The sequence below is a fragment of the Patagioenas fasciata genome, chromosome 2 (genome assembly GCF_037038585.1).
Source record: "Patagioenas fasciata isolate bPatFas1 chromosome 2, bPatFas1.hap1, whole genome shotgun sequence".
NCBI lineage: Eukaryota > Metazoa > Chordata > Aves > Columbiformes > Columbidae > Patagioenas > Patagioenas fasciata.
Window position 1 is genome coordinate 166,894,081 of NC_092521.1, and position 18,641 is coordinate 166,912,721.

Consider the following 18,641-nt stretch of genomic DNA (forward strand, 5'->3'; position numbering starts at 1 on the left):
TGTTGTAGGCTAGCATCACAGAAAACCAAAAAGAATAGGTTTTTGCAGAAATACAAATTCCTTAACTGTGGGATCACACAGCTGTGGACAAGATGAACACAAGGATTTGGGCTTCGTGGAGTTTGATCATCTGACCTAACCTTGTTCAGCCGAAAGTCAAGCACCCAAATAGTCATCTTGATTCTCTCAATCACCAACATAGTGAGATCAGCTGCTACGGGGAGAGTCATTGCATCCAAAGATTGACATCAAAGATAGGTCTGATGAATCAGAGTGAGGAAGTGTCAGCCTCCATTCATTGACTAGAAAGGGAGCTTAGATGACTACCTGAGATGATGAGATGTCCAGCTCTGAGATGGAGTATGACGAATCCTACTCACCACGGCTGCAGTACGTAAGCATTACGTACGTCTCTACAATAAAGTGAACCAACCTGAACTCTTCACTCATGGTCTCTGTCGTACTGACTCACATGTCCAGCTGACCTGACTGTTCTCTTCACCTGTGTTGGGGTTTTTCTTTTTTGAAACAGTGAGTCAAAGGTATGTCCAGCACAGCTTTTCCTCCTGCACCTCTGGTTCTTCTTGGTGACCCCAGACCGTACATTAAAATGGGATGTGTGCAACCCGTCTCTGCTGTAGCAAACTGTCTTGTTTTCCAGCTTTCTGATTCTCATCTGTCCAGGTCACCAAGCTTTTTATTTGGGTTTGTAGAAGGCAAAGAAGAGGAATGATCAGAAGTCCCATGTCCTAAGGATGTGTTTTAGCCCCTGAGTTACTTTTTTTCCCCTGGTTTATCACATTTCGTATTTCCTTCTCCTCCTTGTACTAGAGATGTACAAAACTGGGCTCTTACATGCAAGAATCCAACCAAGAGCCTGTATTGCCTTATTCCTGGAGCCTGTGTACAAGATAGAATTTTTCACAGAATCACAGGATCGACTGGGTTGGAAAAGACCTCAGAGATCATCAAGTCCAACCCTTGGTCCAACTTCAGTTTCTATTTATTCTGTCTGGGCACCAGTGTCAGAGGCAACAGGAGCCACCACGAGCATCACTGTTGGTGGCAGACACCACAACTGGATCTGTGGTTGTAAATATATGCTAGACTATATAACCCTTAAATTAGTTTCTGTATTACGGTTTGGAGACTCTTCTGGTAAACATGACGGTTTACTTGTAATTTTAGAGGAGCTGTTAGAAAGCTGTACCGACAACACATTGCCTTGTATGATGACTGAACTTGAACCTTTCATTCACCAGGAGACCCAGACTACATGTTGCGTCAGCAGGACAAATGGACTCAATGCTCCCTTTCTATCACAGACTTCCCTTATGCCTGTGGGCAAGTTGCACCAAGGGTTTCAGTGGCCACCGAATTAGCATTTCACTGTCTGATTCCCAATCTTCTGCTAATGTGTCTTATCTATTCTCTTTCAACTCAGTTGTTTGCCCCATCTGTCTGGACCTTACACTCTTTCAAGCGAAATCTAGTTCCCACTGTGCCCTTAGTCCTCTATTGTAAGTGACTTTTAGGTTTTGCAATCAATCCACTAATATCTATGACTTGTCTCATTAGAAAAAGGCTGTAATCCAGTAAGCTCCTTCCCTAACCAGCTGATATGCTTGGTAGTAATAGCTCAGTGCTAACTACGTCTTACAACCAACACTCCTTCACAGTTCTGATTTAGGTACCGATTTAATCCAGCCTGAGGCACATGAGGAAGAATGAGATGATTTCTGGACTGAATGATTTAATGATGGTAGAAGCTGTTATACCTATTATTGCAAACCCGCAGTGGGATGCATCTCGACTAATCCAAGGTCCCTAATAGTTAGACAGCTAAATCTGTGCTGCTTAACTTCTGTTCCCTCTACAAAATGCAAGGAGAAATAAGCACTTCAATAAAAGCAACAGAGCTAATCCACTTTTCTTCACATTCAGAATGAGCTCAGGGTATTCATGGACCAGTCACTGCAACCCACCGAGAAGCGGCAGCTCAATAAAATCAGTTAATTGATCAGGTTGCAGCAATGCAGTCAATAAGTCAAAGGCATAAAGCAAGAATTATGCGTCTAAATAGCCTTGTATTTCACTTGTGTCCCTTTCCACTTAAACTCATGTTGTTTTGTCCAAGCACTTCCACCAGCAAAACTTTCCAGATGGTGACCAAACCACATCTCTGTTAATGGTGCAGTAAAACAGCTTTCAGGCCCTGGAGATCAAGCTGTCACTTTCTTTCTACGTACATTTACACTATTTGTAAATGGGAGAGTATCAAGGTCTTGAAAATGTCAGCACACTTTGTTCAATCCAGCTGGTGAATGGGCTAAGCTGGACTGAGCTTTCTGGTCCCTGCATCCCTCACTACCTCAAATGTGGTACCCATCTCTCCTGATCTGGATCAGTAAGGCAAATTATTTTACAATAAATGCATCAGGTCTGGCCTTCCCATGGAAGAAAATGATACTTCATGAGAATTCCCTTCAAACACCCTCTGAGATGTGGGATTGTCGCTCAGCTCTTTTATACATATGTGGAATGCAACACCAGGACTACAAGTGATGGGTTTTTAGAGGTAATTCCATTGCTAAAGATCTAAAGCAATGCTCACCAGGATTTTCAAAAGGATCTCACAATGGAAATATCCTCTTCCAGTATTGTACACATCTAGATAGATCATAAAATGCCTAGATACTCCTAGTCTTTAGGAGCATGTTCAAAGTAAAATTGGAAAAAAAAAAAAAGGCTGGATTAATCTATCTCAAATGAGATATCTTGGTCTGACGTAGCCATCCAGGATCCTCTTCCAGGCAATGGTTGAGAAAACTGGCATAGCAGAGATATGATTCATCTGATCCAAAAGCAAACGTCTACCACACGTCAGATGAGTTGCGTCTTACTTCTCGCCAATAACTCTAAAGGCAACTTGGCTAGAGACTGCTACAGCTGCAAGGTGATTCTCCCTCCAGAAGGGATAGGAAACAAACCTGGGTCTCCCCAAAACCAACATTAACCAGGTTTTTATACCTCTAAAGGAATAGTGGATCTCTCAGTAAATTCTGCAAATCTCACCTGATGCCCAGTGGTGTTTCCCCAGTCTTCACTGGGCTTTGGATGGGGTCCTACCTGTTTAGCAAGAGTTTAGACTGTCCTACTTCTTGCTAGTTACTGTAGGGTCATAAAAAAATAATAATAAAAAAAGGAAATACTCCCTTAAGTGTGTCCCTCAGCCTGCAAAGGATTTAGAGCTGCTTTCTGTCATGCCATGCAACACTGTCTAGCAACAGGCTCTATTGTTGTTCTTCTGGAGGCAGAGGGACAAACTGAATGGTAGGTTTGGCAGCTGTTCAAGGAGTTTCATTCCTGCCTTCCCACCCCTCAGCAAATATCTCTATTAGACAAGGTGCAACCCTTTTGGAAGCAGAAGGAACTCCTGCTCTGCTCGGTGTCGTTTGGCTTCGTTTCACAGCCTTGGCTACAGCAGAGATGGGCTTTGCCTTTTCTCGCTGCTCCGTCCCGCAATGTGAAATCTGTTCAATAACAGCGGCTTCCTTGGAAACCTGAACGTGCATAACCTCTGCCATAAAACTGCGCCTTCCAAAAGAGATATAGAGGAAATACAAAATCCGGGAAGTGAAATTAAGAGATACAGACTGGGAAAGGAGAAAGGGTTTGATTTCAGAGAACTGAAAGTAAAACAGAATCTCTTAAAAATGCAGATGCAACTCTTTCATTAATAAGAGTGACCGTGCCCTCTGCTGAGATAACTTTCATAACGGGGAAGCAAGAAAACCATTCTATAACTATTTTTAAAAAGTTTGGGGATGAAGTTCTATTACAAGCTTGAGTCAACGACTCATGGATGTGGTTGGAGGATGGTGGGAGACTCTGGGTATGTTTTGAGGATAAGGAACACTAGGAAGATGTATTTGTGCTCTGGTGTGCGCTGGACTACAGGCAGAATTAAATGAAAAGCTGCAAAACACTCAATCTGCTCAGGTTTTCATCAGCTGTGATGAGACATGACGAAATATAAGATGGTGTGAATTGGGTGAGGAGAAGGCTGGCCTAGAGGCTTTTAGTACCAGCCTGGATGGATGCGTGTTCCTGCAGTAGCAAACCATGGTTGCGCCCATTCCAATACAACAGCGAGCACGTGCACTAAAGAGCTTGTTTAAATAAAGGAAGAAGGTGGAGAAAAAGTCCAGGAGTTGATTTTAGCCTTGTAAAATTAAGCCAGGCAATGGGAATTAGAAACCGAGCTAGTATTTTAACAACCAGGAAATAAGCAAATGAGCAAACTGTCAAAGGGGATTCCCTGTCTTGGAATAATCTGATTTAACCTGGATGACAGTGGTAGAGGCATCTCTGAGATGGTTGCCTCAACTCCTCCATAGTCGCAGAGGATTTAACCAGTCAGGCTCAGTTAAAGGACTGAAACACGTATTGCACCATGAGAAAGTATCCATTTTTTTTCTCCCCATCAATGAAAGGAGCCAAGAACACCTGGCTTGCATGGAGACATCTAAATTGCAGACACGTAATGGGTAAAATGAATTCCACACCAAGGCTTTGCTGAGTTGCCTGCAGCTGGGCATCGAGTGCCGCCGAGACGCTCTACAGTTTTCTCGACTGGCCTCCATCTGCTGTTGAGAAAGGAACATGTCATGGGTGGTATACAATCCCTGCCAGGCCTCTGAGGACAACCAGAATGTCATCAAGCATCTTGACTGGAAGTAGAACCCACGCATGGGCTGCTGGTGGGAACCTGGGCACCTTCGTTTTTGAACTAGACGTCTCTCCTAGGAGACATGCTTAAACTGAACACTAGGGCTGATGCATGGCAATCAGAAGAGTTTCCAAACCTGTGACACACACGCGGCCAGGCCAGAAATGCGAGGGTCTACCATTATTTGAACTCATGGAACCTCTAAGGCACTCTCTGAGACTTCTAGGCAAACCTTCTCCAACACACTTTGAGCCTCCAGAGCCCCTGTGGAAGAGGAGAAATTACCATCCCAAACACCTGGGGTGCCCTGTGAGGCCTGTAACCCAAGAAGGGAATCAGCCCACATGCTATGATATGATCTTGTTGGTGAAGCCTGAGAGTGTTCAAACATCAGAGAAGAGCATTTCACACCAACGGAACATGGAGGAATATCCACATTGGAAAAGAGTAACAACATCCCTGCTGAGGATTATCACTACACCAATATAAAGCATAACTGACTATTATTTACACCAGAACCGAAACTGTGATGAGACCAAAGGCACCTTGAACTCCTTTGATGGCCCAGGCTCTACAAATGCAAAGCGCTCTCTAGGTATCAGCAACATCCAAGTGGGAAAGGGACTGTGAATATGCAGGTGACAAACAGGGACAAGAGACAAACAATGCCTTTGTGATGCATAATGCTCTCCCCTGGTTTACAGGCTCTTTTTAGCAGCAGTGTCCTATGTTAGGAGTTCAGAACAAGGGAGTTAATGTATTGATTCTTCTTCCCTCCCCTTGATTTTTTGCAAGTGCGGGTAGAATTTAGAGTGAACTAATGAACTGATGAATTTTTACACATTGTGCCAAGATCACCAGAGGTCTTAAAGCAAACCTTGCCACTTTTAAAGGGACAGAAGCGGAGAAAAGCATTGTGAATGGCCTGAGATAGATGGAAATGGCATAGACAGTGTCAGGAGTGGCTTTTCTGCAAAGCCACTCCTGTACCAACCCTGGGTCTGATCCAGCAAAGCTCTGGTGGAAACAACATGGGAGGGCTCCTGACCTTACAGAGTTTCCTGAGTATTCCCCTCTTTTCAGTATTAAGCCCCAATGAGTTGTCTTGGTCCTTACGGACTCTGGGTCTTCATTTGGCTCCCAGTGGCATCAGCAAAGCAGAGAAGTTTGGTGAGACAGGATGAGAATAAACCTTGCTGGAGTCTTGGGCCTGTGCCCCATCCATCCTTAGCTGAGTGCATGGACAAGACATACGTGTTCTGGCCAATACTTCTCCCCCTGATATTTTCCCTTCCCTTTCACTATATTTTAGTGTTTTTTACAAGACTCTTTGGCCCTACAGAGTTTCCTGTGGGATCCAAAGCAAGACCATGAGGTCAATCCTGCTCCAGGAAGGAAATTTCAACACGGATGTTGGTGGGATCAGGACCAGTCCATCCCTGCTTGCAGGAAGCCCTGGTGATGAGACTGTGTGCTCAGCACAAAGCCAACCGCATTCACTGTACTCCATAAAGCTCAGCTGTCCAAATGGAGCATCCCTGACTCAGAGCCCAGTGGACTCCCCCTGTGACACCCTTGTGCAATGCTCGTTAAGTGCTGTCATTATACCCAATAAAGCCCTTTGAAATGCGGCTGGGCTCTTTGAGTCATGCACTCGAGGAACACAAGCACAGATGCTGAGCAAGGGGGAAGCAGGCGTATCAACCCCTGGTTGTCCCATTGGGCTTTTCTTGTTCTCCCGTATGTACAAAGCAAAAACATTTACTCCTCACCAGGTCTAGCACAAAACAGGCTCCTTCCCCTACTCCTTTGCACCACTGACAGGGGAAGAGGTGCAGAAATGTGCAACCCCTGTCTGGAAAGGCAGCAGCTTTCCTGCAGGGCTGGAGATGAGTTGGAAGTGGGGTGCAAGCAGGAATGGGATCCCAAAGTTTTGGAATGAAGACATCGGTAAGTCAGTCTCATTTTACATGGATAAGAGCAACAATCCCTGATTTTCCTTTCCTAGGAGAAACCACAGATATACAGCAAAAGCCAAGGCTCCTCCAGCCTGACCCTTTGGATGAAACAGTCAAAATGTCTTTTTTTCGGCCAACAGAAAGCAGAGTTAGAGCCATTCCCCTGTTCCAAGTTCTCTACTTACAGCAGGCCTAGCTGTTTAGCTGAATCTGAGGATTTATGAGGAAGAAATTGCAATAAGGGTGGCAAAATACTGTCCCAGGTTGTCCAGAGAGGTGGTGGATGCCATATCCCTGGAGACATCCCAGACCAGGTTGGACGATGCTCTGAGCAACCTGAGCTGGTGAAGATGTCCCTGCTCATGGCAGGGGTCACACTGAATGAGCTTTGAAGGTCCCTTCCAACCCAAACTATTCTGTGATTTTACGATCTGGAAAAGAAATGCCATGTGCACAAGTGAAATGTCTCATCAAGACAACACAAGAGCTCAGAGAGGATCACAGGACCCACCTATGTCATTAACATCCACTGCACCTGGGAGCAGCTGTTTCATTATCCTGCCCTGGTGCTGTGAACTGCAATAGCACCTAAGGACAGGGGGTCTGTGCTGAATAGAAAGAAGAAGAACAGTCCTGTCTGTCCTCTGCAGGTCTTGGTGCTACACCCAGCCCTGCTTCAGGATCACTGTGATGTCCAGGGCAGGACCTTTAAATTCTTCTGCCTCTGCTTACTCACTTGCAAAACGGGAATAAAAACCATCACTTCTCTTCCTGGGCACATAGCAGAGTTTAAGCCATGCGAGTAGGTGCTCAAAGCTTTTCAGGTGAGAAGTCTTAGAGGTGTTCAAATGTCTGTAAAAGACATATTTTTGCCTCTGAGGCTACCTGAAAAGGAATGGGGAGCAAAATGATTCACTTTATCTCAGTTAGGAAAGGCTTGCTTGTTTGATGCGATGCCTTCATTCAGTGCTTTAAATACCAAGCTGCTGGTTTTCAGGTTAACTTAGCTAATAAAGTCCTCTCAAAACTGGAAAAAATATATGAATATGTAGTAGGACAACACGATTTATTAAAATGCATCTAAAATATGAGTAGATGCGGGCTCTTTAGCACACACTGTGCTCTCTGGGGTAGTCCCAGCCTCCCCACTGTGTTTGAAATGGGCTTCTTGCTCAGACCTTGCAAAATTTTCAGTTCCTGCCATGACAGAGGTTTCTTATATGATTTTGGTCCAGTCACTTAATCTCACAGCACAGCTCCTCCATCCCTGGACTACACCAGGAGCAACATAAATACCATTAGAGTCTGTTTCTTGGGTTTTACTATGAAAAAATGGAGATGGGGAAATATTTCCCTTACCCTTTGCACATCACACCCTAGGCATGGACCAAGCAAATGATTTTTCTTACCCCTTCACCCAGTTGCCCTCTATCCCTGTTGCTCTTTGGGTGCAAATCACCCATAGCATGCTCAAGAAAAAAAACGCACTCATTGGTGTCTGAAAACAGCCTAAAACATCATTCTCTGCTTATACACCACCTGGTAAAATGGGGCCATGCAAGATACTGTTGTAGATATAGGGATATAAAGATAATTCCCGAGCCTTGGGGCAAGAGCGCAGCTGAAATGCAGCCTCTGCAGAGGAGCACAGCAGATATTTAACATTGCACCACAACCTGCAGCAGTAGTAGAGGAAACGGAGACGAATGCCATCGCCTCGGAAATATCAAAATCCTCAACTTCACCTTATCAAGCAGAGAAGTGGGTAGATGCAATTCATATTTCCGAGCTCTAGAGATTGCTTTAGGAGCTCTGGTGCCAATGCGCATGGCTCACGCTGTCCCTTGGGTGACCTTCCCCAGCTCTGCCTGCCTCCTGGCTAATGAGGGATGATCATCTCTCACTTAACACGGTCTCTCTCTGCCAAACCTGAGCTTTGCTTTCTCAAGTGCGGCAGCTGCCAAGACTCAGATTGGTTCTCCAGGGTTTGCAACAAAAGGAGAATTGGGTTTCTCATGGGATCCAGAACCCGGCCTGGCTTTTGCTCACCCCAGTGGAAGTCTGGGGTTGTTCCCCTCACCCCAAGGGGGACAGATCCCAGGAGAGACCTGAACCAGCTCACTTCATCCATTCACTGTTCGTATTGCGGCGATGCCATCTAAGTCTGACAGGGGCAGGTTCAGGTGTTGCACCTGCGTATTTCTGGAGTAATGCCACTGGGTTACCTGTCTTTTTGTTGGCAAAGCTCCCTCCCACCCTGCTCCCGTGCACTCGTATTTCCTGAATTGCAGAAAACAGAGATGGGAAGTTCTGTTAGATCATTTTCTCCAACCCTCATGGGTTGTAAAGTGGCTACTGCAGGACATCACAGACTTTGGCCAACTTCATCCTACGTGGTTGAGTAAACCAATAGAGCTTCTGTGTCCAGTCTTGGGGAATAAGCAGTAAGAAGCCAAGAGAAAATACAGGTCACAGCCAGGAGAATATTCCTAACACACATCCATCACAGAACCATAGAATCATTTTGGTTGGAAAAAATGCTGAAGATCACCGAGTCCAACTTTAACATAACACTGTCAAGTCTACCTCTGAGCCACATCAACTTTCCAAATACCAGCCTGGCATCTCTGGCAACACTGCATTTACTGTGCCACTCGTGGTTGTGGCTCATCTCCTTGACCAGTTTGCTACGGGACTGATCTTCTCCCACCACGCTCCAGATGTGATACAGATGTTACAGGGAGCAGCAGAAGAGACAAAAGCTCCACCACGACCAGCGGGACGGAGGAAGGAACACACACAGCTGCCCAAATCAATGCCAACACACAAGGTCCCAGCCGGTTCCTGTCTCCTCTCATGAGATGTCCTCCTCCAGCCCTTCTCCAGGCACATCCTTTAACTCTCTGCATCCCCCAACACGCACCAAGCTGCCTCGCACCCCAGGAAGAACATTTGAGATGCCACCTGACAGGTTTCTCCCATTCCAAAGAGGTCTACCTGTACTTGTAATTCATTCCCATGATCACCTCCCCTAGTTCCAGCCTTCCAGGCTACAGAAGGTTAAGATCCCCAGTGCTGAAGCTCTGTGTTAATTTTTATTACTGTTTGTCTTTTTCCTCCTGAACCAAACCTTTCTTCCTTCTGAATTGTTTCTGCACTCTAGCTCTCCTCAGATCAAGTCAGGCCTCATGGCATTTATTAAAAAATAAAATAAAATGCTTTTTCCATTCCACACACAGCCAGACCATCAGCCAAGGCTAGAAACAGTTTTAAATTTGTTCATACTGCCATTGTGAATGGCATGGACACCAGGACAAGGAACAGGTAACATCCAATCTTCCCCCACCCGTTCATTCTGCTTCTGAATTTCCTAAGTTTTCTTTCACTCATTCCAACCTCTATTCTTTAAAACAACAACAAACAAACAAACAAAAACAACAACAGCACTAATATTTGAAAAACAAACACATTTTTGCTGTTAATCTGCCCTCCCAGGTGCGGAAAAGCCTGTTGCTCCTACCAGTAGCTCTTTTAGGCTGACCAGCTCAATTCTGCGCTGTGGTGGAGAAGGTCCTGTGGGGTTACAGAGCCACAATAAATCACGTCAACACCTCCCAAAAAACTTGCCACATCAGTCTCAATAGGAACTGGTGCCCTTCTCTTTTACTATTTTAAAATAATTATTTCTAAAGCCGACTTCGTCCCTCTCTCTAAATACATTGTTTAGGAATTTTCTGCGTTTAAGAAGACCCAAGTATCTTTACCCCCCCGTTGTTGCTGAAAGGACATGGATGGAACACGAGAGCATCACTGCTCTGGGGGATCCTTTTCATTTTACTTCACTGTTTTTTTTTTCCCAAAAGTACCACATATTTGGGTCTGTGTGGATCCCACCCAGCACTGCAAGGCCAGATTTTAAACAGCTGCCCCTATGCCATGGTAGGAACAGCAATTTAAACAGGTCAGCTAAGCACGGAGCTCTATTTAGAGGTAGGCAGAAACTACAGTAACAGACACATGCCCACTTGCTCCCCCTGACAAACACGCACTTGATGTTTCCTCTAATTTCTTTCCTTTGGGAGAATAATTAACCAAAACCTACAGGGGAGTGTGGCTTCTCAGTCCCTGCTTTTGCTCCAATTGTCTGGAAGCTGAAAGCAGCGTAAGCACCCACAGCTCTGTGTGCTTTAGGATGAGTTTACACTTTAATTAGAAGCTATTATTCGAGGGGGGGCACAATTAGGGGATGGTTAATTACAGATTTTCTGCTGTAAGCAGTTAAGTCGATATGAGCCAATGTAGGGGAGGCTTTAAAGAGAGATGGGTGAAATGAGCTATTTGTTGCTTACACTACCAGACAAAAAGAATTCCTGGCTCTTTTCTGCTGTCCTTTCAATAATGAAAAACAACTAAAACCCTTCAAATAAAATAAAAGAGAAGAAGGAAATTAAAATAAAACAAATAAGCATGATCAATTTGCTAAATCAGCTGATGTGGAAAGCAGATTGTCCTCGACTAGGAGAAAAGAAACCAACACTCCCGACATTGGGATATACACATGGGGGACCCATATGGGGGCATGGGGGGACCCCTGTGCCACCCCCCAGCCCTCCCGTCTCCAGGGCTGCTCCCCAACGTGGGGGTGGCCACGGGTTTATATCTTGCTTGAGGATAAATGAAGAGGGAAAGGGGTGGGGGTGTGTGAGAGGGGGAATTTAGGCAGCCAATGTAACAGCACCCGGCCTCTCCTCCGACTCCCCCACCCCAATCCAAACCCTCCTTTGCATTTCCATGGCCTGAGGGGGGGGTTGATGTCTTTGCGAAAGAAACGTCTAAAAAACCGCCGGTTGGAACCGGGGGAGGATAGAAGCGGAATTAAATATATATACATATATATATATTTTAAAAAATAATTAAAACCCCGAAGCGAACCAAAACCCAAAGAGTCGCCGCTGCGGTCACCCCCCGCTACACCTGATGCCTCGGTTGGGAAAAAGATCTCCTGTCCCCCTCTCAGACCTCCTGTCCCTCTCTTAGACCTCCTGCCCCCCTCTCAGACCTCCTGTCCCCCTCTCAGACCTCCCGTCCCCCTCTCCATCGCTTTTCCCCCCCGACAGCCGCTTCTCCCGCACCGAGACTGCGGGGTCGCCCCGACGGGGACAGGGGGACAAGGGAACGGAGCCGCCCCCCTCTGCCCTCCTCTCCCCTCGGTGGGTGACAAGGGAATATTTATGTTGGTATTAGAGGAATGCGATTCCTTCTCCAATCAGGAATGCGAGCCGAGTTTCTAATTATAAGTTAGATGGTGGCTGGGAATAAAAGATTGCTTTTTAATGACTCCCGTCCAGGTGCTCTCTCTGCCTGTCTTCCCAAGAACACATTTGCATTTTATTGCTTTTTTTTTTTTTGCCCTTTCTTTTTTTTTTTTTTCCTTTTTCTCCCATCCCAACGAATTTCCCTGCTTTCAGACATACCTGAAATAGTTGGAGAGGGGCTGCCTTCAACACCCTCACCTCTGCACCGCCGGGCAGCGCGGTACCGCGGGGCCCCCGTTCGCACCTGAACCCCCCTTCGCGGGATGGGGCGGTGGCAGAGACTAAATACACTTTAAAATATATTTAATTATGACGATTATTAGCATTTTTTTTTTTGAGGGGGATGGTTGGACGCGCCGAGTTATTTACAGCACCGCCCCGGGTGCAGAGCAGCTCCGCGCAACCCTCCCTCCCTCCCTCTCCGCGGCTGCGGGAGCTGGTGGTTCCCAAGCCGGGCAGCTCCGCACCCGCGCAGCCGGCGGCGAAGCGCGGCGTCCCAGCGGCCCCGCTGCGCGCTTCCTCCGCGCTCCCCCGCCAAGCTGCCTGCAAAGCCGGAGCCTTCCCGCACCCAGGGCTTCCCTGAGCCCAATTACCTCCGCGGGGTAATTAGAGCAGATCTTGCAGTTACATGCCTTGCCCAGCACCATTTGCTTTTTTTTTTTGTGGGGGAGAGGAATAAAAAAAGCTCTTAAAGGCGTAGGGTGCAAAGCGCGGAAATTAAAAAAAAAAAGAAAAGAAACAAAAATGAGCTCAATCCGTACAAAAAGGTGCTTTATGCCGGGGCTGCGCGGGTCCCCGCCGATCTTGCGCGGGGCAGCGCCGGGCACATCTCCCCCAGCCCCGGCTCAGCCTTTACAGAACCAGCCCAGGTTGCTCAGCCTCCTCTCACCTCCTTTCTCTTCCTTCCCTTACATTTTTCCTCCCCTTTCCCTCTAAATATTCCTTAAAGCGAAGGGGGGAAATAAGAATGTTTTCATCCTTTCCCCCCCTTCCTTCCACCTGACTTGCTCGAAATCACCTTGAAATGCTCATGTCAACTTGTATCATTATCTCTTTAATTCAGGCAGCGCCTTTTGTTCTTCACAGGAGAGGATCAAAGCACTTAAAAAAAAACTTTCCGATCGCTCTCTCTCTCTCTCCTTTACAGTAGGAGAAGGAGAGATCAGGTATAACCCAGTCAAAATAAACAAAGTGAATGCATAAATAAAAGAGGTGAAATGCAGGTTCTAAGAACTTGCTGGCGCTGGAACAATCCCACCTCTTTAGCTGAGTGGCAACGAAAGGAGGATTTCAAGACATCTTAAGCGCAGGGGTTGCAGAGAAAACAGAGGAGGGGAAAAATAAATGAAAATGAGAGGGGAAAAAAAAAAAGAAGAATAAAACTTACCACCAGATTGGGTAACTTGACAGAGCCTGACTCAACCCACAAAGAAACAGGAAATATCCAAAAGAGGCCATTGATGAAAAGTTGTCTTTCCTTTTTTTTTTTTTTTTCTTTTTTTTTTTTTTTGGTTATAACAACCACCAGAGTTGCCAAAAACCTTCCTTTCTTCTGAGGCAGGATGATTATTTTAATAATAATAATAATAATAATAATAACAATAATTTAAAAACAAACCCAAAAAAAAAAAAAAGAAGTCAAATGAAGTGAACTCAACCCGACACCAGGTAAATCCTCTCTTGCTTCCTCTACTACTACTCTCAAGGAACAAAAAAAAATAAAAGAAAATAAATAAAAAATCTCAGAGAGGTAAAAAACTCTTCTCTCAGCCAAGACACTGAAGGCAAATATTAAAAAAAAAAAAAAAAAAAAAAAAAGAAGAAAAAAAAAGTTTGAAGTAGCTCTCTTAAAAAGGACCCAATCAGCACTTATTGCCAAAGGGAGAATTCTGATGCTTTGGCTTGTTCTGTCAATCAGGAGCGCGAAGTCAGGAATGAGCTAATTGCAAGGAGATAGTGTTTTAATACTCATTAGGGGGCACGTTGGCCCACAAGCCAAGGGATAAAATGTAGTTTTAAAAAGGGGAAGGAAGATTTAGGGGGTTTAAATAGACAGGGGGGACCCCTGTGGATTTGGGTAGCTATAACAACCTGCCCGGATTTCACTCCCTGGGTCGAAGCTACTAAAATGCAAAGAAAAAAAAAAAAAGTGTGAAGTTTTTTTTCTCTTTAATTATTATTTTCTCGATTTGCTCCTTCTTGCCATTCTGTTTGCTTCTCAGATCCCTATTTCCTCGCGGTGATGATCGGGACGGATTTGAACCAACTTTGTAGAAACCTTTGGTTAGCTCCATTTTTTTTTCCCCCTCCTTTTTTTCATTAAAAAAGCAGAGGATTTACACGCAGACATGCACGCACACACACGCACACCCCTTCCCCACCAGTCCAACCAGCCAGATATCCAAGAGCTCCCCCGAAGTCATCTGCTCAGAAATCAACTCCTTCCACGCAAATCTCGATAAGGTTCCTCCAGATCATCCCAATTTACAGGAGTCCCAGCCCCGGACTTTGCGAAGACGCCGCTGCAAACGACTTCATCCACCACATCCACCCCACGGGGCTCTAGTAATTGATCTCTTTTTTAATTTCTCTCTCTACATATTGCAACAATTCCTCTCCTTTCAGCAGCGGTGGCGGGGGGGGGTGGGTTGGGGTGGATCGGCAGGTTCCGAAAAATCCGCAGGTTTTCGGTGGGGTGGAAATAAGGAGAAAAATCGTGGTTAATATTATTATAAAGATGTAGCTCCTCGAAAGCGCGGTTACATTTCCCCTGGGACAGATTGTTTAAAGGTTGCTGTATCTGGGAGCAAGTGTCACCCAGCTGACAGCCTTTCCCCTTATCCTGGGTCATTTGAAAGGGGGTTGGAGAGGCGAAAACGAGGGGACTAGATGAGCTATTTTCTCCCCGGAATAACAATGATGATTCTCTTTTACATTATTTTAATTTTGGTTGTTGTGGTTGCTACCTGTTGTGGGCTTTTTTTTTTTTTTTAATTATTTTTTTTGTTTATTTATTTATTTTTTTTTTTTAGCAGAGAGAACTGGATGAGAATTAATTTATTTACTTTATTTTATCAGCGAATCAGAAAGATTCTGTGGCTCACACGGAACAAAGACAGGTACAATTTTTAATGACTTTGTTGGAGGGAGGCTTGCAACCTTGCGTTAGCTCAAATCAAAATGCGCTTTCTTCCTCATTAAAAAATTGCATATATATTTTCCCTTAGTCGGGAATATTTCTATTTACACACACAGAGCTTTATATGCATACATATATATATAAAGATATGTTTGTGTTTAGACTAGATGGAGAGATATATTCATTCTAGTGAAATTATACTAGAAACGCAGTTCATTCGGGGATATTTAAATCACTGGGAATTTGGCAGGGGTCGGGCCCTGATTATTTTCTTTGGGGTTGGATGACAAGTGATTGCAAATGGGAGCTCTGGCAAGTGCTCCCGAGATTTAATCGCCCAAACTCGAGTCGATCCCAGCGGCTGCTCCCTTGATTCCAGAGGAGGGACTGATGCTCTCCCCGGCTCTCCCAGCAAATCCACGCTGAAATTATATAGAGTGCATTAAATCCGACCCCTCCACCACCTCCTTCAGCAGATCCCCCACCCCAGAGGAGCCAAAGAGGCTGGAGAGGGAGAGTTTTATTGCATAAGAGGGGAAAAAAAAAAAGGAGGAGGGGTGGCGGTGTGTGAAAAATAATCTTAAAGGACTTTCCCTCTGTATTAAGAGAAAAATCCCATCCCAATTATAGCATTACTGGAAAGAACCAAACGCTGAGGCTTTCAAAGGAGGGGGATTTCTCTGTCTTTTCAAGTGAAATTGCTCACGGTGCAGACGGGAACACACACACACACACACACACACACAGACCCGGAGACACCGGGTCCCGGCAAACCGGGGCTGGAGGGGGGAGGAAGGGGCAGCAGACACATCCCTTCCAGGGGTCGAGCTAATCTCCCTTCCTTTTGTTCCTGGGGAGAAGATTTAAAACATCCCCCAAAGCCTCTGCCCCTCCCACCAGGAAGCACCAAGGCAAACTTTACCTGGAGGTACAAATTCAGCCACTCTCCCTTTTTTTTTTTTTCACCCCCCCTCTCCCCGTCTCTTTGCTTTGCAGCTGCTATTTTGGGGGAGGATGGAGATAATCCACTTTGTCATAGGCACACACACACACACACAAGCAGGATGGTATTGATTCCTTCCGCAGGCAGCATTGCTACTTACTCTGACGCCAACTGCTTTTAATTACACTGATAAAAAGGTAGTCGGGTGTATAACAGCTATTCCCCTCACCTGGAACACTACTGTAGATCAGTTATCTGTTATCAATGTTACCTTTGAACCAGAGCCCTTTAAGGGCCAGATTTTGCAGTCCATTAGAGTAAATAAAAAGACTGCCATGGGCTTTAGGGATGTGAGGCTGCTGGTTTTTGGGTGCCCAAATCATCAGCTTTTTCTCCCAACAGCTGTTTTTAGGGCCTGATGTCAAAACCTAGCTAAGCTCATCCACTCTGGTCCATTGGTTTCCATCCCTCTCCCAAATATCTGGAGGTGCATTCAGACATATGTGTTGCAATGGGCAGGAACTGGCCCTTGGAAGGGTGACAAAAGAATGGCTTTGGCTCCTTTGCTCATAAGTGCCCAGGGACAAGTTTTGAGGGAAGTCCAGGCTGCACCGTTGTGAATCTTAAGTGGTAGCCACCAAATCTTCATCGTAGTGGAGCTACAACCTGCTTTGCACGATTTTTTTCACAGTGCCCATCCTTACACCAACAGAGTCAACACCAGTTTTGTTAATGGCTTCCCCAGCAGATGAAAGTCCATCACTCTGACTGTCAAAAGGGGGAATAAAATCTCGACCATGCTCACAGCTGTGGGACCAATTCCTCAGCCCCCATGAGATTGCTGCAAAAGGAGGTGGGTAACTCCAGTTATCAAACTGGCATGGGGAAAAGAGGATGGAAGGACATGGAGAAGGCCTCATCGTCATGGGGTTGGAATGCCTTATGAAGGCATTGCAGGCTGGTTCTATCTTGCTTACTCATGAGAATGGCCCAGTTGGCATCTTCAGGGCTCGCTTGAGTTGCAAATAGAGCTGGATTTAGAAACATGACTGTCTCATGGTGCAGTTGCAACAGGGAACAGCTGCGCTCATCCATGTTCAAAAAAAGGCACATCCAGGGTGTTTCCACCCCAGAGATGTCTATGTAAAGAGATGAAGGGCAAGGGGAGGAGTTTTGGAGGGATCCAGGCAGATAAGAAAATGGGCAGACTGATTCAGTGCAGTCCATCACACTTCTCAAATATTCTTTGTGTCACTTCTCTTGATCTCCTTTCCCTTCTGCCCAACATGGAGAAGATTTGTTGTGGCTGCAGGATGGGAGAGAACATCCTCAATGAAAGCAAACGTGGAGCCATGGAAACCTCCTCACAGGGCAGGAGGTTTTGCTTGGTTTTAGTAGAGGGCAGAGGTACATTCTGCCCCTTCCCTCTTTTATATTCTAATTTCCTCTAATAAAATCTAATCCATCATCTGCTTTGGCAAATTGCCACTGGGACTAGTTCTTGCTGGAAGATGGTTGGTTAATCTTGCCCATTTGCAATTTGTTCACTGCCTGCCCCGCACATCACTCTCTGGACACAGTGATCTTCATGGTTTGGTGTAGCTGCCATGTCAGTGTGGGAAACCCACGACCTATTCTTCCTTCCATGGTAGGAAGCCCACATCGTAACACGTTGCAATAATGGGAGCACCACTAAATCCCCACCAGGCAGCTTCGTAACCCACCCTCCCTAAAGCCAGCCCTAGTGAGGAGCCCCAATAGCATGTAGGAGTTGCTACAGATATCTGAAGACCCATACATCAAAATATGCTGTGAACACTAAACCTCCTCCCTCCACTAATGCGTAGAAAATACAATTTAAATGCTGGGATCCTGAATGACTGGGTGCTGGGTCGCTGGACATCTGGCTTTGCCATGGGCCTGTTGATTTGTGGCAGGTCATTCTGCTTCCCTCTTTCATTTTACTTCTATGACTTCTAAGGTCCCTGAAGACTGAGATCCATGTCATTCATGTCATACATACATCTCAACCAGAAGTCAACAGCAGTCCAAATAGCGACAAGGTAGGTTAATATTGATCGCATCAGATGTGTACTAAGGCAGAAGATGTGTAACGTCTGGGTCATGGTATGGTTCAGTGACAGAACTGCTGAAAAGATGGATTTTGCTGCTGAATTCATGACTCTTCTTCAACACAGGTCTCTCTATGACCAGCTGTTTCTAGAGTAGAAAGCTCATTGCTGTTCAGAAGTGGAGGTTGGTCAGTGTTGGAGATAGAGAGGGTTTTAAAAATGTGCAAAACAGACTGACAGCCTGGGTTTTACCTTGCCTCCCTACAGCTGTCCAAATCCTGCTTAAAGTACGTTGGCTGCCTCTACGGTCAATGGCTCCTTGGAGACCTGAGCAACTCAGACCACTGTGGATGCTGTTCTATGGTTGGTGGGGTGAATTGCTTGTGGAGTTGCATTTCTCTCTGGAATCTAGTTTTAACTTGGTGTTTAGCCTTCAGATAATTCAAGTTAGATGAGATACCTACAGGCCATTGCCTCTTCTC

The 18,641-nt window shown here is 45.6% G+C and overlaps 1 protein-coding gene and 1 long non-coding RNA gene across 2 annotated transcripts in view; one reads left to right on the forward strand and one right to left on the reverse strand.

The window, feature by feature from the left end:
- WNT3A (Wnt family member 3A) overlaps positions 1-13,482 on the reverse strand; it is a 99,625-nt gene extending 86,143 nt beyond the window's left edge. Inside the window, exon 1 of the mRNA XM_065831301.2 lies at positions 13,393-13,482. Within this exon, the coding sequence (XP_065687373.1) occupies positions 13,393-13,463 (71 nt within the window). The 5' untranslated portion in view covers positions 13,464-13,482. The remainder of the gene's footprint in view (positions 1-13,392) is intronic.
- A 952-nt stretch (positions 13,483-14,434) lies between these two features.
- On the forward strand, positions 14,435-18,145 carry LOC139827457 (uncharacterized). The gene is made up of 4 exons (XR_011738002.1): positions 14,435-14,570; positions 15,084-15,124; positions 16,779-16,940; positions 18,069-18,145. It is a non-coding gene; the product is annotated as an uncharacterized lncRNA (long non-coding RNA).
- Positions 18,146-18,641: the final 496 nt, after the last annotated feature.